The sequence below is a fragment of the Corythoichthys intestinalis genome, chromosome 10, assembly GCF_030265065.1.
Source record: "Corythoichthys intestinalis isolate RoL2023-P3 chromosome 10, ASM3026506v1, whole genome shotgun sequence".
In the NCBI taxonomy this organism is placed as follows: domain Eukaryota; kingdom Metazoa; phylum Chordata; class Actinopteri; order Syngnathiformes; family Syngnathidae; genus Corythoichthys; species Corythoichthys intestinalis.
The window spans coordinates 40,083,996-40,110,910 of NC_080404.1; the positions used below are offsets into that span (position 1 = coordinate 40,083,996).

General features: G+C 39.8%; 1 protein-coding gene across 12 annotated transcripts in view; it reads right to left on the minus strand.

Annotated features, from left to right (window-relative positions):
• The window catches only part of LOC130923491 (sorbin and SH3 domain-containing protein 1), a 117,844-nt gene that overhangs the window by 35,874 nt on the left and 55,055 nt on the right, over window positions 1–26,915 (minus strand). For 11 of the 12 annotated variants that reach the window (XM_057849236.1, XM_057849233.1, XM_057849238.1 and 8 more), the window contains 4 exons: window positions 24,575–24,689; window positions 22,496–22,579; window positions 7,029–7,078; window positions 1,885–2,063 (listed from right to left, as the gene is read on the minus strand). In XM_057849236.1, coding sequence (XP_057705219.1) covers window positions 1,885–2,063; window positions 7,029–7,078; window positions 22,496–22,579; window positions 24,575–24,689 — 428 coding nt within the window. The remainder of the gene's footprint in view (window positions 1–1,884; window positions 2,064–7,028; window positions 7,079–22,495; window positions 22,580–24,574; window positions 24,690–26,915) is intronic. The other variant, XM_057849240.1, reaches the window with a different exon arrangement.

Genomic DNA, 26,915 nt, shown 5'->3' on the forward strand with positions numbered 1-26,915 from the left:
ATTCCTTCATAACAAGTGAGAGTCAACCTTCCACTGAGCAAACCAGCACCTCCTCCCATCAGATCCGAGGACGAGCAGTTAAAAGAAATGGATTTAGCCAGTAAATTGGGCGCAAACGAGTAAAATCGTGGTCTAAAAAGCCACTTTGCCTCGATTTATCAGCGTGCGAAAATACGGCTCTGCGTTCCTTTACCCTCACCAAACCCCTTAGAGTTACCGAACCCCTGGGGTTCGATCAAACCCAGGTTTAGAACCACTGCTCTAAAGTGACTTTGTAAAAGCTGGTACATGGCTCCCTTTTATATACTATTTCATCCAAAAAGTAGCTATTCTATAAAATTTTCTGCATTGAATTTGATAATGTCTGTTTATTCTGGGCTAAAATAAGATAAAACAAATTTGCTACGTGTATGCAGGGTAAATAAATGTAATCTAGATTTGTCTATGTTACTTTTCAACATTTCTCTAAAACTGGAAATGCACGTTTTATGGTAAACATCTTGTGCATTGTTAGATTGAGATATGTTAGAAAGATAATGATAATAACTTAAGGGAATAACAATATATTGGGCAAGTAAATATTTTTGGTAATTTAAATAAAAATTTAACCTTATAAACACCTAGCGTCCACATACATGGACATCACATTATCAGTCATTAAGTGCCACAATGTTAACATTTGGTATAATGTTGTTGGTAGCCCTACATGATATAACATGTGATGTCTACTTATGCGAATGTCCGCTCTTAATTGTTATTATAGAATTTTTTGGCGTCGTTACGAATCAGTATTGTATTTTTAATATTTTTTAATAGATAAGTTAAAAGACTTTATAAAATAATAAAATGTTAATCAAAACAACATTGATAAAATTCCAATGAATAAAAACGGAAATCCACTCTGGTTAAGGTCCCCAATATAGCTCAATTTTTATTTTTTAAATATTTCATAGTATTTAACTCATTGCCTACCATCGACAATGATAGATGTCCAATTCAGTTGGCTGTGAATACCCACGTTTCACTACTACTGACGACGCTAAACGTCGAGTTCATTTTGACTGGGAGGGGTGGGCAGTAATCATTCACTGCCAACCTCTCCAAGTCAACATGGAATGGTCGTCTAGCCCCGTCAATGATAGCCAAAAAGATAAATAAGTACAATTTTAACACAATATAGTTATTGCAATTCCTTATAACACTTATTTCTTTATAAGGTATTTTATTGTGACGGTGTGATCATGTAACGCAACATAACATGACTGAATCCTGCGCCTGATCAGCCCATTCTTTTACTTCCTTGCATTCCATCTTGTCTCCTCCCACGGTGTTTTGCTCTGTGGCCATGTGCTCAGACATTCCTGCCACTGACCTCACACTGACAGCTGACTTCCTCCAGTCCGCCCACCCTCTGTGTCCCTCCTGTTTACCTCACCCCTGGCCTGCCTGGTTTTGAAGAGCACAGCTCTTGTTTATCTCACTCATCCCTACTCATCCATCCCCTCCCTTGGAACACTTTGGAGTCTTGCCCTACCTAAACCTGCCTAGAGACATGGGGAAAACTACCAAGGTTAGCGTCCAGACTTAGAAAGACAACCTCGCTTGATCTTGAAGTTTTCCAAAGCAGATGTCCGGTAATGTTATCATCCATGTCATTGATAATAAATCAAAAGTGACTGAGGATGAATGCTGCGGGGTGATTGGCTAAAGATGTGCAGACTCTACCGGAACGGAAACACATGTTCATCATCAGTTTTTTTTAAAAAAATAGCTCATTGCTCCTGTCTTCTTTTCCACAAAAGACTGACGGTGATTTCCGAACCTAATTTCCTAATTCCCATGCACATCAATACATCCATATTAATTGACTAATATAGTATTTACCTTTAGAGGAGGACGAGCTGCCATGGCGCTTATTTAGGGCTCGTAGACCTTGTAAGGGAATATCGCCACCTTCCAGAACAGTCTTGTAAACATGTCGGTCAGATTCTGGAGCCACAGGCTCATTTTCTGATGAACCTCCATCTTTCTCCACCTCATTGTGTCCAGACTTGCTTGAGGTGCTAGACAGTACCCAAACAGACAGATAATTAAGTTAGCTTATCCGGAGGAGTGTATTTGATGATAAAAAGTCATACTAATTAGGCAATGGGCTTCCATATGGTTCTTATTTAGGATGTCTTGGGGTAATTCCTGTCTTGGGAGTCTTCCGGGAGTCAAAATAACGAGAGGAACTTGAGACAGAGCAGAATTTAGGGGTGGATCTTGGAGAAAGCACTCACTAGCACAGATATCTTTGCATTCCGTAGAGGCCAATAGGACAGATGTCTATAAATATTCTGAAGCGCAGTGGTATTTAAACATTTCACAGCAAAAAGTAGTACCACCAGGGCCAACATTAACTCACTGGCTGCTATTGATGGCAATAAACGTCCAACTCCTTTTGACTGGAAGGGTTGGCAGAGATCATTCGCAGCCAATGAGTTAAAATTAGTGTGCACTGTAAAAAAAAGTTACAGTGGTATGAAAAAGTATTTGAACTTTTTGTAATTTCTCCCATTTCTGCATAAATCACCATCAAATATGATCTGATCTTTGTCAAAATCACACCGATGAAAAAACTGTCTGCTTTGACTAAAACTACCCCAAAATTTATAGGTTTTCATATTTTAATGAGGAAACAATGACAGAAGGGGGAAAAATAAGTAAGTGAACCATCACATATAATATTTTGTGGCCCCCTTTGGCAGCAATAACTTCAACCAGACGCTTCCTGTAGCTGCATATCAGTCTGGCGCATTGATAAGGACTCATCTTGACCCATTCTTCTCTACAAAACCTCTGTAGTTCTGTCAGATTCCTGGGATGTCTGGCATGAATCGCTGTCTTTAGGTCATGCCACAGCATCTCATTGGGGTTCAAGTCTGGACTTTGACTTGGCCACTCCAGAACGTGTATTTTGTTCTTCTGAAACCATTCTGAAGTTGATTTACTTCTGTGTTTTGGATCATTGGCTTGTTGCAGCATCCATCTTCGTTTTAGCTTCAACTGTGTGACAGACGGCCTCAGGTTTTCCTGCAAAACAGCCTGATTCTTTTGAATTCATTCCTTCATTATTGATGGCAGGTAGTCCAGGCCTTGAGGTAGCAAAACAGCCCCAAATCATGATGCTATCGCCACCATTCTACACGGTGGGGATGAGGTGTTCATGTTGGTGACCTGTTTTATTTTTCCTCCCTACATGACATTGTGTGTTACTCCCAAACAAGTGAACTTTTGTTTCATCAGTCCACAAAATATTTTGCCAAAACTTCTGTGGAGTGTCCAAGTGCCTCTTTGCGAACATTAAAAGAGCAACGTTTTTTTTTTGTTTTTGTTTTTTAGACAGTAGTGGAGGCCTGCCATGAATGAGTGATTTCTGTAAGTCTTTACCAGATACTCTAGGGTTCTTTTTTACCTCTCTGCGCTGAACCTTTGGCGTCGTCTTTGGTGGACGGCCACTCCTTGGGAGAGAAGCAACAGTGCCAAACTCTCTCCATTTGTAGACAACTTCTCTGACTGTCGATTGATGAACATCCAGACTTTTAGAGATGTTTTGTATCCCTTCCCAGCTTTATACAAATCAAATATCTTTGATCACAATTCTTCAGACAGCTCTTTTGACAAAGCCATGATGCACATCAAACAATGCTTTTCATTAAGACAATTCTTACCATGTGTGTGTTTTATAGTGGGCAGGGCAGCTTTAAACCACTCATCAGTGATTGGGCACACACCTGACTTAAATTGTTTGGAAAAAATGGTTTCAATTGCTCTTTAAGTCTCCTTAGGCAGAGGGTTCACTTACTTATTTCCCCCCTTCTGTCATTGTTTGCATGCTATCCTCATTAAAATATGAAAACCTATAAATGTTTGGGTGGTTTTAGTTAAAGCAGACACTGTTTTTACATCTGTGTGATTTTGACAAAGATCAGATCACATTTGATGGTGATTTTATGCAGAAATGTGAGAAATTCCAAAAGGTCCAGATACTTTTTCATACCACTGTAATTTGATGGTAAAATACAGGCAGCATTGGTTGCCAGAATTTTCCATAAAAAAACAAACAAACATGAAACACATACAAAAACGGTATAGTGTTTTGGTGACTGTAAATTTTATGGTAGATATTTGTAGATTTTTTCTTTACTAAAATTATGGTAGTGAAATGTAATATTGTTATGTTCTGTGTGGGGTGACATCACCTCAATGTGATTTTAGCAGTGAAACATGCTAATTACTGCACTACTGCAGACTACTACTACTACTACCGGTACTACTACTACTACTGCAAGTGCAGTAGTTTAGTGAAACCTTACTCCCACAGAACTACTCCACTCCACTCAGACTATGTTATTAACTCAGTTGTCAGTACGCCTGACTGCCACAGTGACAATATGGATTCAAACCCCGTTTAGAGAGGGTGGAGAATGAGAAAGGGAGCACTGTACCGTCACCAACAGTTCCATGCACAGTATGTAGTTTTTACTGTTATTTGATTTAGAACAACATTTGAAATGTAGTCCTTTTTACAGTACTTTGCAGTTAATTTGACAGTAAACGATTTAGAGTTTTAGAGTACAATTCTGTCAATACAGCTTCCTATATTTATAGCTAGATTACCATAAAAATTGTTAAAACATTTTTAAACCTATGTTTCTTAAACAGTGTTATTAAGCCAAAACGTTCAGGAAAAATGGGCAGTGGTTTAATGTCTTTTCATAAACCACCATTTGAGGTTAAATTTTGGGGGAAAATGATAATGTAATTGATGAATGTTGTTCCTAAATATTCGAAATCATTCCAAATCATTAAAAGTGAATCTATTGCATTTTTAAAGTTAAATACTGTACAACTTAAATGTAATTGTTAAATGTGCTTTCATAGATTAAAAAAAAGTTGTCATTTTGCGTACCACTTCAGGGAGCCCGTGGACCACTAGGGGTCCTCGTACCACACATTGAGAACCATTGCTGTAGTGCAGGGGTGTCCAAACTTTTTGCAAAGGGGGCCAGATTTAGTGTGGTAAAAATGTGGGGGGCCGACCTTGGCTGACGTCCTTTACCTAAAAATATATATTTAAGCAAATTTTAGCAAGCCATTATGTGTGTCACATTTGCTTTATTATTTTTTTAAATTAATAATTTCAACAATCTCGCAACTAGCCTTTGTGGCGTTCTCTTTTGACTCTCGGGCTCTTTCGAAATACTGCTGCTGTAAAACTAAACTAGCTTCAAGTTGCTTCAATTTTCTCTTACTTTGTCTTGTTTGGTCATATCGCCTCACATTGAACTCTTTAAAAACAGCGACTGTCTCTTTGCCAATGAGGGAGAGACAGTTGTTGCGTATTTTAGTGAAGAAGTAGTCCAATTTCCACCTATTCTTGAAGCGTCGTCCGTCGCAGTCAACTTTTTTTGTTGTTGATTGTCGCCATTTTAGAAAATTGGGAGTAAAAGGTCACACAGGGTAATGTTGCTTAGAGTGCTGCTGCCTTTTAGTGGGTAAATGATGAGCAGCATTTAGTGTGTAAGCTATTTCATATGCTGGTAGCAGTACTGCTGACCAATTTATTAAGTCTGTGTGTGGGCCTGACGTTATTGATTTTATGAGAGAGGCTGGGGACCGGAGGAAATTTGACCACGGGCCGCATTTGGCCCCCGGGCCGGACTTTGGTCATGTCTGCTCTAGTGTATCATCCCTTCCACCTGCATGACATCTCATGTTCAATCTCATTCTCCTGCTCACGTGCCACTCATGGTGCTGCTCTATTTCAAGACAAACGGGGTCATTAAACTGACAGGGAGTCTGGCATCATAGAAACATTCCAAACCTGCCTCCCACTGAAATTTCGCCCATTACTATACGTCGGCCAAGTCAGTTTTACAAGCTTGGATGTATACATGGATTTTTTACTCTGCTTGTTCACTACCTTGACAAAAGCTCTTTCATAGCTGCTGGAAAAATATGTGAATTCCCAACTGCAGTGAGCCAATAAAATCATGTTGGCTCTCAGTGAGAAGCTCTGTGGCTAAACTTCAGATGCAATGCAAGATCCAAGATAACTTATTGAGAAGGTTCTGGTCAAATCAAGACCATAAAAGTAATGTAAGCCACTCCTTTTACTTCGGATGCAAGAATGAAGTCTGAATTTGAGGCCATCATACCAGCACGAAGTCTAATGTACGTTATGGGAGCAGCCACTTATTTTCTTGTAAATACCGCCTACATAAAAACTACATTTACAATCAAGGATGTAACACGTCTATAACCATCCTGTTTCAAACAGACCCCAAAGAAGAAAACACCCTGGACTAAATATATGTGCCTTTGAAGAAAGTCACTTTAAGACTTGAGGTTTCTTGCTAAGCTTTGCGTGCGTGAACCTCCACCCAGACAACTAAACCTCAAAAACCTTCTAAATGAACTCATGATTGGACGTCTACTGCCGTCAATGACTGTCAAGGATTAAAAAAAAAAGTGTCCATACTCAAGATGAAACAATTCTAATTCGAGACCATAAATAAGAATAGTCACGGCTGTAATGTTTGTACCAGATGGGAGCAAAAAAAAAAGGAGGGAAACCTATCTTTTCCCAGTGGATGCTTTTCTTTTTATTGCTGACAGACAGGAAGCAAATGAGACAATGGAATAGGCTTTGCTTTAATATCAGATAACATCTACATAATTATCCAGAAGCTGGTTAGTCTAGCCAAACACTAAATAGGTGATAACGGTTTTAAAGTTATGCAGTGGCTGAGGGACTCTTCAGGTTGTTGTCTTAAATAAACCCCATAAAAACAATCTCCAACCTCTACCTTGCCCAAAAATAAACACAAACAGAACACTGTGTTCTGTTAGCTTGCTGCCTAATTCAAAGGTTCCCCTCAGGAAGCAGGAATCCCCCGCCGACACTGACGTTTATCCCTACAACACGCCCGAATAATCAGGAGCAAGTATTATTTGTATGAGATTGGGAAGCATGAACTCACTAGTTCTTCCGGTCGGAGGCTGTTTCCAGGGGGCTGAAGGAGGGGGCACTCTGCAACAAACCAAACAAAGAAGTCATTGATAGATCCACAGGATGGTGTCCTCCAGCTAGAACATAGGCAGGCACATTCGCAATGGCCAAGATTCTCTTCTTGCTTTTCTTCTGTTGTTCACGCTCTGCTCTGGCTTTCAGTCTCCACCTTAGCGTCTCTGGACTGGGCTTGGCATGAAGTAGGAGAACGCGTGTGTTTTGGCCTGCATGCAAGTTAGAGGGAAAAACGGCAGTGAGGAGAGTGGAGGAAGGGGAGGGGTGTGTGAGTGGGCGGATGGGTTTTGCATCAGTCAGGGGGCGCCCATGCAGGGAGGGGGCTGTCACAGGCTTAACCAATGGACTGCTGTCTCCCGGTGAAGCCATCTCTTTTGTCTGGTATTGAGTCACTCTCATTACCGCCGGAGCAGACAATTAACCAGCTGTTGGTGTAAACAGGCCGAGTTACACACTCGCACTTATTTGACACTCAATAACACACTCAAGTGTCGAAAGGCAAAGTTTTGCAAAAAAATCCAGAAAAATACATGAATAGGACTCATGGCTGAGTGGTAGAAACATGGTAATAAGGGTAAGAGCAGTTGTAATCTAGGGAAAGTTAATGGTCAATAACCAGGAGCACTTTGAATGAGGCTACTAATTTTAGGTCACTGTTTCTGCTGCTTTCCTCTTCTCACACGTCACAGCAGGTAAAAATAACAGACTGGACACGGACACTATGAATATGATCACAAGTGTTGTTTGCAAATACGATTGCACAATCCCCACCGCAGCCGTGCCAGCCCTGCCGCTAATACCACATCCACTTCCCCACCGTGGCGCTTCCCTAAACGTTGGCCGGACAAGGAGCATTCTCAACACCCCATTTGCCACAACATGCCTTTCTCCTTAGTTGCCAGGGTAGAATGATCATTAATAACCCATCAGAATAAATGCCTGTCTTTATAAGAACAGGACATCAGGCTGGCAGGTCTATGTTCTGATCTATTTAAAGCCAAATGTTCCATCGTAACTTGGAGAGAATGCATGTCATTGAATAATCTCATGCTCTTCCTTGCACCTCAGTGGCTTGTATCCGCCTGAAGATCTGGCGTGCATGCCATATGACAATTTACGTATGGTCACAAATTTCTTCTATCGTCACTATCGTCAATTTTTATATTAGAAGAATATACTGTACTCAACACTATAGTGTGGAATTACATACAGTATAGATGTCAGTTTACCAGCAAATTTAGGGGAGTGATAAATCCCCACACAACACAAACATATGGTTCATAAATCAGTTAACTCATGACTGCCATTGATAGTGGTAGATTTAGAATCCATCTGAAATAGAATGAGCAGCAACACAAGTACAGGTAGTCCCCGGTTTACTAACGAGTTCCTTTCCTGCGCTGGCAATGTAACCCGGATTTTCGTGTAAGTCCGATTTTACCCTTTAAATATCTTAGAACACCTTCAAAATAAAATTTAAAAAAAAAAAAAAAAAAAAAAAACTATCCATAACATCTATTGCACGTCATTGTGCTGTCCTCGCCAAGACGTTGGAGCTAAGTCCTAGCTAGATAGTGAGCTAAGCTCCGAAATGACGATGTCAGAGGTCCGTGTATTTTGCTGACTTTATTCAGCTGCTCATGACATCAACACTTGCAGAATGAAACTAAAATAAAATGAAATTAAATCAGTCTCATCTTCAATAACAGCATTTCAAATTTGTGTTTACAAGTAGCTGCTGATACTGCACTAACAAATGATTAGCGTGTATCAGTTAGCGTCCGCACATCAAAAACAATCACATAAACTTGCCCCAAATATTCGACCAAAATTCAAAACCCAGAATAAACAGTACAAAAGGTGTTACTGTATTTACAGGTGTTGCCTCTGGATGCTTCACAAGCAACAAATGTGCGCGCAGACTGTCTCCTATGTCACTCGGCTCGCGTGCACTGCGTGTATGGGTTGGGCGGCGCGTCTGTACATGCACTCGCTTCAGTTCTAAGCTTTGAAGGGGAAACGATATGCGCCAAAATAAAAACATGCAAAACAAAGCAAAAGTTATTTAAAAAAAAAACAACAACAAAACGACGAGACGTGACGCAGGCGTCGTAAAGTCGAAATCGCGTAAGTTGGGTCCGTTGTAACCTGTGGACTACCTGTATAGTATTCATTATGACTGGTTGGATTTGAATGATCATTTTTTAGTGCCACTGACGGCGATAGACATCCAAACCATCTGACCTGCAATCGTTGCCATCCCCTCCCAGGTCAGATGGGTTGAACGTCAATCGCCGTCAGTGGCAGCCAATGAGTTATCAAATATACTTATGCACCATATGTTTCTGTTGTGTTGTGATTTATCACACCCCCGGTTAATAAAAGTGAACACATTAGCCACTGCTATTAGGAAGGAATAAGCCACTAACAAACACATTATTAATTATTGACTTATTGACTCTTTTGATAACTTTTCTTCATCAAATAATGAAAAAGTATACTAAATCTTCACTTATATAGCGATTTTTTATTATCATAACACTAACGATCTAACACTAACGAACACATGCACCGCCTCAGTGGAAATTTGTTAGGAATAAAGCCTCGATGTGTAGTTAAGTCATCTTAATCAGCTTACTGCCACTTTGCCTTAAAAAAAAAAAAGCATCTGACTCTCATCAATGAAAATCCTAAGCTTACAAAGAAAGAGTTGTTTGACTTAAAATGTACACAAAACACTACACATTCAGTAAAAGCAGTACCGACAGAGTCATTTTTGACACTGCCCACATTGTAGTTACAGTTCCTCACGGAGGGCCATCATGACTGCGAACTCATATAAATATATGATCACCTTATATGATGACATGAACAAATTGAGCAATACCTGATAACAAAATACATTTACCGTATTGGCCCGATTATAAGACGGCCCTGATTATTAGACGACCCCCCCCTTTTTCAAGACTCAAGTTTGAAAAAAAGACTTTTTCAACACCAAATTAATTTTTATACAGAAAATAATTACAGTACATCCGAAACAAATGATTATAACAATATATTTGAGAGAAAAAGCATGTTATTTTGCCTCATTCAAATCTTAATATCTGAACATTTAAATATGTAAACTAAAGTGCAATCACATTTGTAAATGAATAGCTTCTGGTTTTTGAAATGTAAATAAACCAATCTATTGTGATAAAACAACAAAATTGCAATAACTGCATTAACCATCAAAGTGAAGTCTAACTGGAAAACATTGCAATAAAATAATCAGTGTTGTCACAGTTTACTTGAAAAAGTAATTCAATTACTGATTACTGATTACGCCTCAAAAAAGTAATCTAGTTACTTTACTGATTACTTCATTATCAAAGAAACTAAGTTACTTTAAAAGTAATCTATCAGTTACTTTTTACCTGTTTTTCTCCCTTTGCCGCCTCAACATAAGAATGACAACAGAAAAATGTCATCACATGTAATTGACTTTCCGATGTTTGAATTTAAAGGGGGATATCAGAATTTCGCGCAAGTTTAGCCACTCCGGAGCCCTGAAACTAAAAAATATCTGACAAACTGCTTGGAATTTGTTTAAATCAACTCCATCGACCAATTAAACCCCGCTAACTCTAAGATCAAGCCCAGTGTCAAAACTTCTGAATTTCGGGTTATGGTTAACAGCATATCAGTTTGCAATATAAAACATTGCAAACTGACAGCACAAAATTGCAAAGGTGGTGGGGGGCGCGGATGCGCGTGCACAACCCGGAAATACTCCTCTCAACACACACGCGGTCAATTTGGCCACAAAACGTGGCGGCAACTAAGCACGTTACACTCAATAGGACTTAGAACACATCACACAGATGCTAAACGAACACATCACCTCACGGCATAAATGTGCACCACGCATATGATGTAAACAAAGCTTGCCAACTTGGAGCGATGATTGCCCGTCGTTGCTATGGCAAAGCTACGAAACGGCTGCGCATGTAGGGGGTCCAACCTTTTGCTGATACCCTCCAGAATGAAGGAAAAATACCTTCATTCATGGATATCCACAGATCAACATTCCCTCGTAACGTCTCAACACTCGGCTCGAATGTCCACCCGCCTGGCCCACGCCTTCAGTCCCACAACACATGTGACGCGAGACCGAAACAGGAAATAGCTAAGAGGTTGTCATGGAAACACGTACCGGGAACCTTTTATTTTAGCATTTTCTATTCAAAATGCTCTTCGTACATGACTACAATATTCTTCATTCTACATATGTTATGAGGCAATGAAAAAATAGTAACGCAGGGACACTAAGGAAACTAACTTTAATCAGATTACTGGTGTAGAAAAATGAACGCGTTAGATTACTCGTTACTGAAAAAAGTAATCAGATTACAGTAACGCATAACTAACTAAGGCGTTACTGACAACACTGAAAATAATGCAAACTGGTTAAACTTGAGAGTAGCTGAGATCTGTCATGACAGAACATTACTCCTCAAGATCAGCATTCGCTTCAATGATATCTGGCGCCATCTAGCGTCGTGAATGGGTATAATGTCTAAACCGCGAATATAAGACGATCCCCACCTTTTCAGTCTTATTTCAATGCAAAAAACACCGTCTTATATTCAGGCAAATACGGTAGTTTTAAATAGTAACAATCTGCAGTTTTTGGAGTTGCTCAGGGTCTTAAAAAGCCCTAAATTCACTCATCTTGTTATAGGTTCCTAAAAAGGCATTGAATTTGTCTAACAGTTCTTAAATTACTTACATTTTAAATTGTACTGCATTGCATGAAATTACTGATTGCGAGGATGAATTGGCATTAAATTCTCTCAAAAGTCTTAAAAATGTCTTACGTTTTAATTGATTAAACCTGTCGGAGCCCTGGCCATGACATTTGAGCTCAAAAAATGAAGTCATTAAACATGATTTTTTTTCGCGGGCCACAAAAAATAACGTACTGGGCCAGATCTGGCCCCCGGGCCCTGAGTTTGACACCCGTGCTCTACATGAGCTGAACTCACAGCTCTGTGAGTCAGTGCCGATGACAAACTTTCTGCAGAATTCCATTTTTCCTAACAGGTGTCTCCAGCTACTCAGAGACAAGGCTCCTGTGTGCCGCTTTCGTATTCAAAATAGCGATCATGAGTAGGTCATGGTAACATGAATCCCATTCTTTCCAGCACCTTCTCTACGTTGATATGTTCTCATGAAAACAAACAGCTCCCCCAGTGTGAAATGTCTGCTAAAGCCATGCGCCACATATCTCATCTGTGCTAAATGATTAAAGGTAAAGGTTAAGTGAATAACAGAGGTTAAATATGAAAGCACAATGAGCCGGTGGGGCTTACATTGTTGCCTCCTTTGGAGGATGCCAGGTGGTCGGCTTGCTGAGACAGTGTGGCAACAGCCACCTCATCAGCATATGCTCAACAGATGGAGTCATATAGTCGCTTATATTGGAAGGGAAGGGGTGCGTGGGGGGCATACTCGTCCTGTCTAGTCCTATGTGTACTTCGAAAGGACTGTTTAACTCTTAATGTCAGAGTGTGTTACTCATGGATCCACAATTTGTTAGCATTATACAAGCGGACACTGCTGGATGATATATGATTTATAATTCATTACATACAGCAGTCAGTCAGCCTGACAGGCTGTTATAGAGAGAGCAATACTGTACATGGTCAAAAATGATTGCTGTGCAATAATAATTTCATTGACAGAAGAAACGTTAAAAACTGTTGTTTTCGTCAACAATGACGAAACGTAACGAACACTTTTTTCATAAAGATGACGTGACGATAGCAAGCTAAAAGTGTGTTTTGGGAAACTAAAACATAAATGAATGCCAGTTTTTGTGTGACGAGACAAGAACGAGACGAAAATGCACAATGGTTTCCGTCACATGTTCACAATGTGTGAAATTTAATGTGTGGTTAGCCTGCATCGTAGCAGTGTTTGGTTGTGTCACTCGTGACATGCTGCTCCCCTTCCTCACTTCCCGACTCACGAGTGTGTTGTCTCCAGTTATTGTTGCTTTAGCCTTTAAAGATCTGTGCTGTGTGATCATCAATTCATTCATTCATTTTCCATGCCGGTTTTCCCTCATCACACACTAAATGTAACTCATAGCATTAGCGTTCACGTTAGCGTTAGGCTAATGCTAATGGCGAGTGTCCTCTCAACTCTCGGGCAGGTTTAGGGTTTTAGGGTAGACTTTTTTGTTTTACTTACAGTTTGTGGCGTACAGCTGGCTATAATAATTGAAAATACAGTGGTACCTCTACATACAAAGTTAATTCGTTCCAGGACCGTGTTTGCAAGTCAAAATGGTCGTATGTCAATAATGATAATTCCTGTAATAACGTAACGAATCGGGTTCTAATGTGGCGGATGTGTTTTGCGTGCTGCATGTGAACGCACTGCGTCGCTGACGTGACAGAGAGAGGGAGAGGTGTGGTTGAGATTTTACTTTCTCTTATAATGATTTGTTGAGAACACAGTCAACTGTGGCGGACAGTAGGCGTGTTGTGTTGCACAACTTCTGAAATAAATGATCAAAACCTGACGAAGCTGCCGATTTCTTGGGCGACGTTACCAGAATAATAAGGCTAGGTTCATACTACAGGTCTTAATGCACAAATCCGATTTTTTGCCATATCTGTTTTTTTGGCGTGCCCTTTCAGACTGCCTTTGTCCATTGAGACCGTTCAAGTATCACGCATGCGCACTAATTCGCAGTCCGAGATGCGCTCAGCATAGAGACCCGCATGCGCAGAAGCATAAAAAAAAATTACACATGCTACCTGTATGTCATTCCAGGCTGATCATATTTTGATTTCCAAAAAGAGGACACAAATAATGGACATTAATAATCCCTGTTTAGTCTTATAATCAAAGTTTATATGGACTGATAGAACAAATACACACACACACATGAGCCTTGACGTGTGTGCGTGAAATGACGTGGGTGCGTCAGTTTGCCCTGACTCGGCAGTGTGTGCAAGAATGAAATATTGCTCATTCGGCACACAGAATGAAAATCGAAAATTGTAAGGCTTATTCTTTTCTTCATTTTATTTTTTTATGACTGTGGTCAAGCCCACTTCGTCCTTAAAAGCAGAGTTCAAGTTAGGCGCTAGTGCCTACATGGCCCCCGTCCTCCGTGCCTCTTGCTCTTTGAGGACATAATTGCTGCATGAATTCCTATTTGGGAGTGTTGACAGTTCAGACCCCCAGTCACGTTCTGAAAAAATGGCTACGTTCATACTACAGGTCTTAATGCACGAATCCGATTTTTTCGTGTTTTTTCGCTCGACTGAGGCATTAACTTGACGGTCTGAACGTGACAAGTCGCATAGAACTGGACCATTTCAAATCCGATCTGGGTCACTTTCGTATGTGGTTCAAATCCGATCTGGGCCACATTTTTTCCAGACTGTCGCGGCGGTCTGTACTGTCCAGTCTCTCAAATCGGAATTCATGCAGCAATTACGTCATCAAAAAGCGAGAGAGACGCCACGGTAGCGGTGCAGCTGTGCGTTATTAGCGCCTAGCTTGCCTTGAACACGGCTTTTTAGGAAGGGTCGGACTTGACAACAATCATAAAAAAAATAAAAATGGGTTGAGGATAAGCCTGAGAATGATCGGTTTTCTGTCTGCTCCATATAAGCAATATTTCAACATTGCTTACACCGCCAAGAGTCGGGGCAAACTGCGCGTATGTGTGTGCGACATGCACGGACAGTGCGTGCATGCTATCGATCCATATACTTTGAATATAAACCTAAACGGGGATTATTTATGTCTGATATTTGTGTCCTCTTTTTAAAAAGCAAAATATGATATCCCTGGAATGACGGATGACAGCCAGCATGTGTGGTCATTTGTTTTGATGCTTCTGCGCATGCGGGTCGTCTTGCTCAGCGCTTGTCGGACTGCGAATTAGTGCGCATGCGTAATACTTGAATGGTCTCAATGGACAAAGGCAGTCTGAACGGACACGCCAAAAAAACAGATATGACAAAAAAATCGGATTCGTGCATTAAGACCTGTAGTATGAACGTAGCCAAAGTGGCCCAGATCGGATTTGAACCACATACGGAAGTGACTCAGATCGGATTTGAAATGGTCCACTTCTATGCGACTTGTCCCGTTCAGACCGTCAAGTTAATGCCTGACTCGAGTCGGAAAAACACGAAAAAATCGGATTCGTGCATTAAGATTTGTAGTATGAACCTAGCCTAATTGACTCCTTAACTTATAAAGACTCATGAACGGGGGTCGGAGGAGGACCGTGGAGATTGTCGACATTCTTCGGCCATGTTGTTGAGCCAGTTCACGGATGCGGACCCCACGCTCGTATTTTTGTATCATTTCCATCTTCATTTCAATGTTAAGCGTCACCTTTTTCATTGTTTCACCACCTGATTTCTCTCACAAGAAAATCCGCCGTGTGTTCACCTGGTCAAAACTCTGGTCAAAAAATGTTTACGTGTTTCTTATCATTACATTTATCGCCCTGTGTCCACAAACAAACCTTTAGGTAAATTCATCAAACCTCGCTACTTACTAGGGGTGTAACGGTACACAAAAATCTTGGTTTGGTACGTACCTCGGTTTTGAGGTCACGGTTCGGTTCATACAGTAAGAAAACAAAATGCAAAATATATATGTGCTAGTTGTTTATTACACACTTTTGTGCTTTCAACAATAGGAACATTAGCCTATACAAAGCTAGAATTCTGCTCAAAAAGTAGCGGCTATTTAAAGATAATCCAACAACAATTTGCCTTTTAGACCCTACATATTGGTCAGCTTTCTTTCTGAAAGAAAGAAGAAAAAAGAAGTCGCAATGACAAAGATTTTAACATGTATTTTACAAATGAAATGCCTCAATGAAACTTTTTTTTTTTTTTTATGAACGGTTTTCAAAAGCTTTATTGGTGAATTTTCTCAATTTGAAGCGCCACACAGAAATTAATACATTTAATTGTGTAAGCAGGATGTGTGTATAATTCCTATTATTTAATTACAGGTGTTTTAGCTCATTTCAATTTATTTTATTTAAATGGGCAATTATTTATTGTATTATGTGTTCATATTTTACAAATGTGATGTAGTATTTATTTATATTGTATATTTTATGTTGTATTATTTTAGTTCCCATGTGAATATTAGTTCCTACTTGTTTTGTTGTGGTAGGAGGGTTTTGTATTGAACACGGGGCAGTGTTGGTTATTATTATTATTGCAGAGAAGACAGCAGTAAATCAACAAAGACAAGTCAACTGTGCCCCGATCTACCACTCAAGAGATCTGATGGACTCAAAAAGTAGGTTACGATTGCATATTAGTTTGAAAATCGACCGGATCCACCGTATTTTTACACGAGTGACTTCCGGCCCGATCCTAGCTACCGGTGTTCTGCCAAAATCGGTAGTAGTATTGATGCAGGAGGGCCGCGTCTCGCGTCAAATAATAAACTCTGCTGTTCTTTTCGTGTGCGTCGCGTTGAGCCGCTTCTGGGACACATCTAACATGCGGCCGCACTGGAACTGGTGTGCATTGACTGATTGACTCTAACGCCCGCGTTTCACTGCGTTCTCGCGGCTGCCACGTTGTCGCGCCGTTGATCTTTCTGGGTTATACTGTCCTACCGTCTTGGTCTTCATTATAGTAAAGAAGACGGAGTAAATATTATCTACACAAAGAAACTGTGACCCGATCGACTCACAGCCTCGAAAAGTAAGGGTTATATTACGTCAGAAACTCATTCGGTACGCCACCGTTCCGAACCGAGCACAACATACCGAAACGGTTCAATACTATTAAATGTACCGTTACACCCTTACTACTTACATGAGTTCATTTTTTGTGGGGTTAATAAAATTAAAAGGTTATTGTTTCTGTTTTTTTGCCCTTTCTAAGTAGTTTGTTAGATTTAGTTTTGTACAATATTCACTCTCAATCCCTTGATTCCGTTATTTCCAGGTTTGTGATGATTGCTAGATGTTATAGCGCCACCTCATGAAAGCCCGCATATGACTTTGCAAATGGTTACGTTTCTTCCTGTGGATGCTATTTAAACAGCAATTACAGTAAACCGGCCTTTTAGAGTTTACAAAAATGACTGATTGCTTGCTATTTAAAAAAAAACAAAACAAGTTTAACAAGGATTTAGTCCTTTCAAGAGCTTCATGTTATATGCCACTTTTCAGTTAGAAGAGGCCCTCCACAAGACTCCAAGAGCGTCCTGGACAAGAGCCAATAAGGGCTTCACTTAACTCCTCAAGAACAAGAGTTTCTGTCTTGAGTCACGTCTGCCTCCTAGTAATAACGCGTAAGTACTGATATGGCAATTAAAGTCCAATGAGTCTTGAGGTCAAATGTTTCTCATACCATGCGCCACATTAAAGTGACTTTGACATTAGACAGGAGCAAGTCATCAGGCTGTGATAGCTAGGAAAGATACTAAACTTCCTCTGCGATTCCGGTAACTTGGAACTGCGGGAACAGCAGGGTCTGTCCCTACAAGCACATGAGCTCATCTGAAAGTCAGGACTGCCACCTCATATAAACCAGGATGAGGTGGCGTGACCCGTGAATGAGGAGAACATCTGCTTGTGACTAGCCAGCAACACACGCGTTTGGTGCCAAGCACCCTGAGGTATAGATGTCACCTAACTTAGTCTGTTTTACAACTTAGATAGTTTGGTAAATATATCATGGAGCATGCAGGAATTGTTATTGAAGGGCCTGGGATTACGCTGCAGCCTGATGCTCAAGCGGACAGCACCCAAAGTAACGTGTGCAGTTACTTCTGGATGAAATGCTTTTTATCTTGGGAGTTCAATTAATGTATGATTTAAAACAAGGACCGCAATCAGAGCTAACATTAAATGATTTGGTCCGCTTGTAAGATTGGTCATATCGCGATTACAACACTACTTACCGTATTGGCCGGAATATAAGACAGTGTTTTTTGCATTGAAATAAGACTGAAAAAGTGGGGGGTGTCCAATATTCACTGTCTACACATTATACCCATTAATAACGCTAGATGGCGCCAGATATCATTGAAGCGAATGCTGATCTTGAGGAGTAATGTTCTGTCATGACAGATCTCAGCTACTCTTAAGTTTAACCAGTTTGCATTATTTTATTGCAATGTTTTTCCTTATTCAGACTTTTTTCAAGACTACAGTTACAGTTAGACCTCACTTTGATGGTTATTGCAGTTATTCCAATTTTGTTGTTTTATCACAATAGATTGGTTTATTTACATTTCAAAAACCAGGAGCCATTTTTTAACGAATGTGATTGCACTTTAGTTTACATATTTAAAGGTTCACATATTAAGATTTGAATGAGGCAAAATAACATGCTTTTTCTCTCAAATATATTGTTATAATCATTTTTTTCAGATGTACTGTAATTATTTTCTGTATAAAAATTAATTTGGTGTTCAAAAAGTCTTTTTTCAAACTTGAGTCTTGAAAAAGGGGGGGGGGTCGTCTTATAATCAGGGCCGTCTTATATTCGGGCCAATACGGTACATTTGGTAGCATGTGCGTATTTAATGATGTTTTGTGTACCAGTCTGTTCTTTCTTTCTGTCTGTCCTCCAAACCCACCCCCTTTTTTTGGTCTGGCTGCATTCTCAGCATTTAAATAAATAAAAACAAATGAAAAAAACCAAGATCACAGCCATGAAGATTAATGGTGGAAAATATTCCTTTTGGCTTATTTTTTATTCCAACTGAGCTGGACCAAAAAAAAAAAATATATATTGACTGCTTTGATTCGCTGCCAACCCTCCCAGTCAAAATGGATTGGACGTCTAGTCCCATCAATGGTGCTACAACATGAGCATTCACAGCCAGTCCTCTCAGTTCATATGAATCGGATTGTGAGATTGTAAAATGACTCACACGACAAACGTACCAATAAGCAGAGGTGGGTAGTAGCTTGTTACATTTAATTGAGTAACTTTTTGAGAAAAATGCACTTCTTAGAATAGTTTTACAATGCAATACTTTTTACTTTTACTTGAGTAGATTTGTGAAGAAACACTACGCTTACTCCACTACTTTGGGCTAAACTAGAGTCGTTGACTTTTTTTGTCTTTAATCTACATATTGACGTTATTTTTGCCAGCGATGCCAACAGTGGCCGTCTCAGTTTCACCAATGAGACATTGAAACAATAACCATATGGCTCCATTATACCAATCAGAGTTTATGGCTTTTTTCTCCACTAGAGGGCACTCATGCTCTTTGGACGGGTGATGTTTCATATTGTTGTTCTAGTCTGAATTTGATGATTTTTGTGTCATCATTTTGGCCTAATATTGTCAGGTAATCGGTTATGACTAGGGTTGGGCATCGTTTGAAAATGAACGATTCCGGTTCCATGTTTTAATTCCGGTTCCGAACGATTCTCGATTTTGATTCTTTTAAGAGGCAGGGTAAAAAAAAAAAAAAAAAAAAAAAAAAAAAAGCAGGGACAAAAAATCTATAGTTTGAAAATGTATTAGTTTATATTAATGTCTTCTCGATTTTTTTTTAAATTGTATGAATTTAAAATGTATTATTATTATTTATATGAATTTTAAATTAATATTATTATTTAATAATACAATTAACATGACATTCATGAATTATATGAACTTCACACAGGGTTATTTTTAATTTGTATATAAATGTCAGTCTTTGAACTCGAATGTGATGAAGTTGCTTTCCACAGGAGTGCACTTTCACAAAGATGTTTATTTTTCAAAAGCTCACGGAGAAAACATTTACTTATATTCTTTTGACATACATGTACCTTAGCTGGGAGCTACAAGGAAGCATTAGTATACATTCTTCTATTGATTATAATTTGATCTAGATGAGGCAAAATAATAAGGTTTCCTTATTTATAAAACCGATTCTGTTGTGTTTACCGACACATGCAATGTTTATGTTGAGACAATACCATTTAGGCCAGTGAGTGGCGCTGTAGTAGTGTAGTAGTGTCTTCGTGGTTTTCGGCAGCATTTTTTTTCCCCGCTCGGTGGTCGGGGGATCGAAACATGGAATTGAAATATAAAAATTCGAACGGTTCCGGGAGAACTGGAGTGTTAGAACCGGGTCTCATCGGTGCTCGATGGTCGATGCCCAACAATAGTTATCACACAGTACCCAGATAGCAGACCGACATTGAATAAACGTTGATTTTCCGTCAAAATCATAAGTATGGTTGACATCGAAATTTTCGACGTCAAGTGACGTTGAAACAACGTTGTTCTATGGTATGTCAGGCGATGGTTGGGTTAACAGTGTTTTATAGTTGACTCACTAATGTTGACAAATAGTTGATTTATGATTGACCGGGAAATATGATTAAAAAGTCACTGAATTATGGACGAGCGGGCGTTTTGGTCAAAAACATCATATTGATTCAGCGTTGTTCCAATATTATTATCGAAATATCGAAATGACGTTCAGGTTTTGTAAGGATTTCAACGTTGAAGCAACATTAATTGAGGGTGCAAAAGTGACATTGATTCAGTGATATAAGATCGACAGCGGAATGTTGATCCAAAATCTTTTCAACATCGGTCTGCTATCTGGGTATAATAATAACAGTTCATATGGGTGAAATTGTACTGAGGAAAAAAAATATTCCATGATTTTTAAAAAAAATTAAACATTGTAAGCAGTTACTTACAATGTCACTTATTACTTGAGTATACTTCTTAACGAATACTTTTTTTTTTACCAGTGGTTGAGTAAATTTTTTGGACGACTACTTTAACTTTTACTTGAGTAATATATTCAGAAGCAATGTTACTCTTGAGTAAATTTTTTGGCTACTCTACCCACCTCTGCCAATTAAGTTCAAAACACGTTGGCGACAAAGAATTTGTTAAATGTACGAGTACCTTACATACAAATAGTAGCATAGCAACAAACTGTTGACCATCATTTTTTGTCAGGAGGTGACGCAAAGGGATCACGAAAGACGACGCCACTTTAAGAGGGATTGCCTCTACTTTGAGTAACCATGTGCATCGCATTAAACGAATTAAGTATGTTGGCGACACATTACTGAATTTTCCCCACATACTAGTAGTACATTGGCAGCCCTCGACAAGTGACGTTTGATACAACTTAACTGTACCTGATAAATGTACAGGTAGTCGCCGGCTTACGACGGACCCGACTTAGGCGATTTCGACTTTACGACGCTTGCGTCTTGTAGTTTTTTCTTTATAAATGTTGACTTTTGTTTTGTGATGCATGGTTTTATTTTGGCGCAGTAAGCGTAGAGCAGGTTGTACTTCCGCACGTGAGAGCATTTACATACCCGCCCTCACCACACACACAGTGATAGACACGCACACATGAGGAGGTAGCCGATTGAAGATGTGGCAGCCTGTGCGCACATTTGTTGCTTGTGAAGCATCCAGAGGCAACGGCTATATATAACTCTTTTTGTATACTGTTTATTGTGCGTTTTCAATTGTGGTCGAACACTTGGGGCGAGTTGATGTGATTGTTTTTGATGACGTGCGGACGCTAACTGATACATGCTAATCGTTTGTTATTGCTGTATCAGCAGCTACTTGTAAACACAAATTTGAACTGCTGTTATTGAAGATGAGACTGATTTAATTTCTTTTTATTTCAGTTTTATTCTGCAAGTGTTGCTGTCATAAGCAGCTGAACAAAGTCAGCAAAACACACGGACGTCCGACATCGTCATTTCAGTGCTTAGCTCACTGTCTAGCTAGGACTGAGCGCCAACGTTTTGACGAGGACAGTACAATAACGCATAATACAGGTTTTTAGATTTTTTATTTTATTTAGAGGGTGTTTTGGGGTATTTAAAGGGTTAATTCCGATTTACATGAAAATCTGGGTTACATCGCCAGCGCAGGAACGGAACTCGTCCGTAAACCGGGGACTACCTGTACTGCAATAAATTAGAAAATGGTATTTGAACATTCAATTCAGTTAATCTTTTGCATACTGTTGGGACACAAACCACATTTTGAGATCCACTTATCTAAACTCATACACACTGCTAGGATATCTGCCTGAACTTATTTGATGTGCTTACTCAGCCACACAGACAGCCAAAAAATGCTGAGAAACATTGATGGAGGGTGTAAAAATAGAACTCAGTCGACTATTTTGGGCGCAATTGAGAAGAACCACTAACATTATCAGGCGTGTTCACAGTAAACAAGATTACAGCGGCCAAGTGTTGTCATGTGTGACATTCTGTATGACCTTAATTGTCTTTACCTTTAATGGATTTTGTGAGTGCAAGTCGAAATCGGAGTCACAGACAGACATAATTTAAACATGTAGGTTATCACATGCAATTAAATATGATACACTGACATTTTAAAGGTAGCAACAACTTACCGCTTTGTCAAACTCCATCTCTGAAAAGAATTTATACCATGGCTCATTCTCTAAATCTACATCTTCCAGACATACATCCTGAGTCTACAGGGGCATGGCAACAAGAGGAAGAGGAGGAGAAAGACAAAGAGAAGACAGTTCAGACAGCATGGAATAACACACCAAGGTAATGAGCTATCAGACATTTTATCGTGTAGTTTTGCTTGTTAACCCCTTATAGGGCACGCGTTTAAATCATTGGCTGGTGTTCATGGCGGTAGACGCCCAAACCATTTTATTTGGGAGCCATCCCAATCCAGATGGATTGGACGTCTAGCACCGTCAATGGCACTGAAAGAAGAATGGTCACAGCCAGTCCTTACAGTTTAAATGAACATTGTCAATGGCAGGAAATGGGTTGAATACAGGGTGGGGCAGAGCAACTTGCTTATTTAAATTTGGCGCCCTGAAGCAATGGTTGCTCTGAGGATGGTAGAGATTGATTTATTTGACAGGGTGGGGCTTAAAGTTTGGTTCTTAACGTGCTTTATTTATTTAGTGTATTTTTCAGGAACCCCAGTGAGCATCATAGAATGGAGGAAGTTGGAGCGCGCTTTCGCTGTTGAGGCATTTTTTTTCAAGTGGTCGCTGAAGCATCAATGTTTTGGGGTGTCTTTGCTGTTCGTGGAATGCCGGGTTTCTTTTTTCTTTACATCACCCGTTTTCCTGAAGTTGTTTACCCATGAAACAATCTACTGCTGGCCAGGAACACGACCACAGGAGGCAATATTGAAATGTCTACGGAATGCACGTTGCAACGATTGAGTGACCGCTTGAACGCTTGAAAAAAATGCCTCAACAGCAAAAGCACGTTCCAACTTCGTCCACTCTATGATGCTCACTGGGGTTCCTGAAAAATAAACACAAAATAAATAACACAAGTTAAGAACCAAACTTTAAGCCCCACCCTTTCAAATAAGTCCATCCCTACCATCCTCAGAGCAACCATCGCTCCAGGTTGCCAAATTTAAATAAGCACGTTGCTCTGCCCCACCCTGTACTATGAAAAAAAAAAAAAAAAAAGATCAGCTTCAGGCTGTTGTTGGGGCTGATAATCAGTGTGTACTTCTGTTTTTATTTATTTTAATTGTATAATTTTATTGACATTGTATTCATTTATCATTTTATTTATTCATATAAAAATTATATCATGAAAAATATACATGCTTATATAAATGAGACATGGCTTCCATAGATGTGGACATTACAATATGGGTCATGCAGGCCAAACATGTCGACCTATACGACAAAATCGGATGTCCACATTTGTGGATAACAGTTAATGGTATTATGCTTTTTTTTTTTTTTTTTTTTTTTTTTTTTTAATAACCAAAAAAGTCACTTGCCCTATAAAGGGTTTAGAAAAAAAGTAATTAACCCCATTTACACTTTCGCATGATCTCATATTTCACTAACATTTATACAACAATAATGAATGAGCATGCAAACCGACACAACTGTGGAAAAAAAAAAAATATATTATCGCCCTATTAAATGCTAACTAACTTATAAGTGTCAACCCAGAAACAACTGGAACACACACAAGTAATAACAAAATCAATAATAGTCATAGCATCCTGTGTTATAGACGCTCACAAACGTTTGTGTGGATATAATTATGGTGGCTACCACACTGACAATCAAGGTCTTAGCTGCAAATCTTCATGTAAAGAGAAGGACAACCCTCAAGGACACCATTTCCAAAGGTTAGCATTTTAATTCCTCTCACAAAACCACATAGCACCCACGATTTTGCTGCCCTTGCAAGCGATTCAGCCCAATAACCTTAAATTGAAAAAGAACGACAATAGATCCCCTTGTAAGCGATATCCCTCCCCAATGTAAGGTGGGATCATCTGTCAAAGGAACAGGACACCCTTTAGGAATGCGCCCCACAAGGCGATTCGGGCTATGTTTCCTTTGGTGCTGAAGATGCAGAGGTTGGTGAGGGTGTGGATGGATGTAGGAGTGGGGTGCTGTTCACACAACATGCAGCGAGAGAGTAAGAGGGAGAGGGCTAGAGCGGGCGAGCTAACATACCGTTCTCTCCAGTTTCAGTACCGATGATTTCCCCGGCTCATACTCAAAGATGCTCTTGGGCTCGGCGCGATACTTCCTGGTGTCGACCTTTTTATCCGGGGGCTCCCACTCATTTCTGTGAAGAGGCGAGTGTCAGGGCGGGTTGGGGATGGGATAGGATGGGAGAGAGAGCCAATCCTCATTATGTAGTCACCATGGCAACCATCTTTGGCAAAGATGTTTCTTAATCTAAACGTCACGACATTCCACCCAGCACTTTTTTTCCTTGAATGATGACAGAAATGTGAAGCAGTATATCACAGTTCCTATCTGAAATGAACAACAAAAGAATGTTTTTTTTTTTTTTATGATTCTTGTGATCTCAACCATCAGTTGACAAGACAACTCCCACCCGTAGGGGGCCATAGAGCTTTGAGGTGGCTTTCACTATTCACTGGGATAAACTCAAACACACACTGCGTTCTAATGCCGGATTTAGGTGGAAATAGGACGAAGGTTTTACTGCATACAAGCAGGCAGGAGTGTCTCAAGAGTCATTTGGTCGAGGATTCAAGGTAATTATTATATTTTTCGCACCATGCATACACTTTGAAACGTTGTGAATACAATGAAATGAATGGAAAAAATTAGCTTGATTTTCGCTTGAAATATTCACGTAAAATGAATGAAAACTGCTTGTTTTTTTGCTTTTAACCAATAGTCTAGACTGTTTTACGTTCATATCTACAGATATTCCGTGATTTAAGCATTTATTTGCAAGCATTTTCAACCTAAAAAGCTCTTTGTTCCGTGACAGCCGCCATGTTGGTTTAACAATATCGTAACTTTGGCTTGAAATACTTACGTAAAATGAATGATAACTGCCCGTTTTTTGCTTTTAACCAAGACTCTAGACCAGGGGTAGCCAACTCCGGTCCTCCAGGGCCCATATCCAGCTTGTTTTCCATGTCTCCCTCCTCCAACACACCTGACTCAAATAATCAGGATCGTGATCAGGCTCCTGTAGAGCTTACTGATGAGCTGATCATTTGATCCAGGTGTTTTAAAGGAGGGAGAAATGGAAAACAAGCTGGATAGGGGCCCTCGAGGACCGGAGTTGGCTACCCCTACTCTAGGGATGGGAATTGATACGATTTTTACGATTCCGATTTCGTTAGCGATATTGCTTAACGATTCGATTCTTTATCAATTCTCTTATCGATTCTAATTTAGAGAAAAAAAGAAACGTTTTGATTGTCATCAAGTTTGTTTAATCAGAAGTCACAACCTTACAAACTCACAACGAGGTCAAAAGAGGCCCAAAGTCTCAATGTTAACATTGGAAATAAGTGGCAGATACACAAGAATGAGTAACATTTTACTGAAACATTTTTCTAATAGAAATTTAAAAAAAAAAAGGTATATATTGGCATATAGGTCGTTGTTCTGCCTTTGGCAATATGTGCTAAAGTGTATTATTTACCATTATATTGAAATGCATGCCTTTTGGTTTTTAGTGTGCTTTCACGCTCAAGAGGGGGCACCCTTGCGCTTCCTCACGCGAAGAAGAACACGCTCACATGAAGAAGAGTGCGCTTACACGCGAAGAAGAAGTGCAGCGACAAAGCATCCAAGCGAGTGAGCGAGTTGGTGAGAGCGGGAAACACTGCTACGAGCCTACGTTCTTTGTTAATGTTTGTAAAATATCTACATAGGCAACGCCTGTATGTATCATCTTTTGTGTTGTTGTGTGTTTCCGCTCGCGATCGGACACTTAAATCCAGTTGTGTAGTGGTTTGAACGATGTGCTAATGCTAGCGAACGCATGCTAACCGTTTGTGTTATTACTGTATAGAGGAAGTCGGACATCCGGGCATTTAATGACGTCACCAGCCACAACAAAGCGTCGCCATATTGACAATGGGCCAAAAGACGAGTCACAAGCAGTTGCTCTGTCGTGCATTGTAATACAAATGCGTTTAACTTTCGTTTTATTTGCGCTCTTTTTTCCGTCGGAATGACTAAAAGTTGCTGTGTTGCGGGTTGTCACACAAGGAAGAGTTCGGAGCCGCATTTCCTTCGTTCTTCCACGTGAGAAGAAAAGGAGAAACAAATGGCTGAGAGCAATTAATCGAGGAACAGTAAAAGAAGACGGTTCCGTGGACTATTTTCGCCTGTGGGGACCTAAATCCAAGCACATTTACGTTTGCAGCCGACATTTTATTACTGGTGAGTAAACTTTATTTAATGCCCCAGTTAGCTGGTAGGATTCAATAGACTAGGCAGTGGTTATTATTACCGTAACCGGCAACTCGCAAAGCGTTATTTTTCTTTTGCTGTGAACTGCTCTGATTAGTCAATC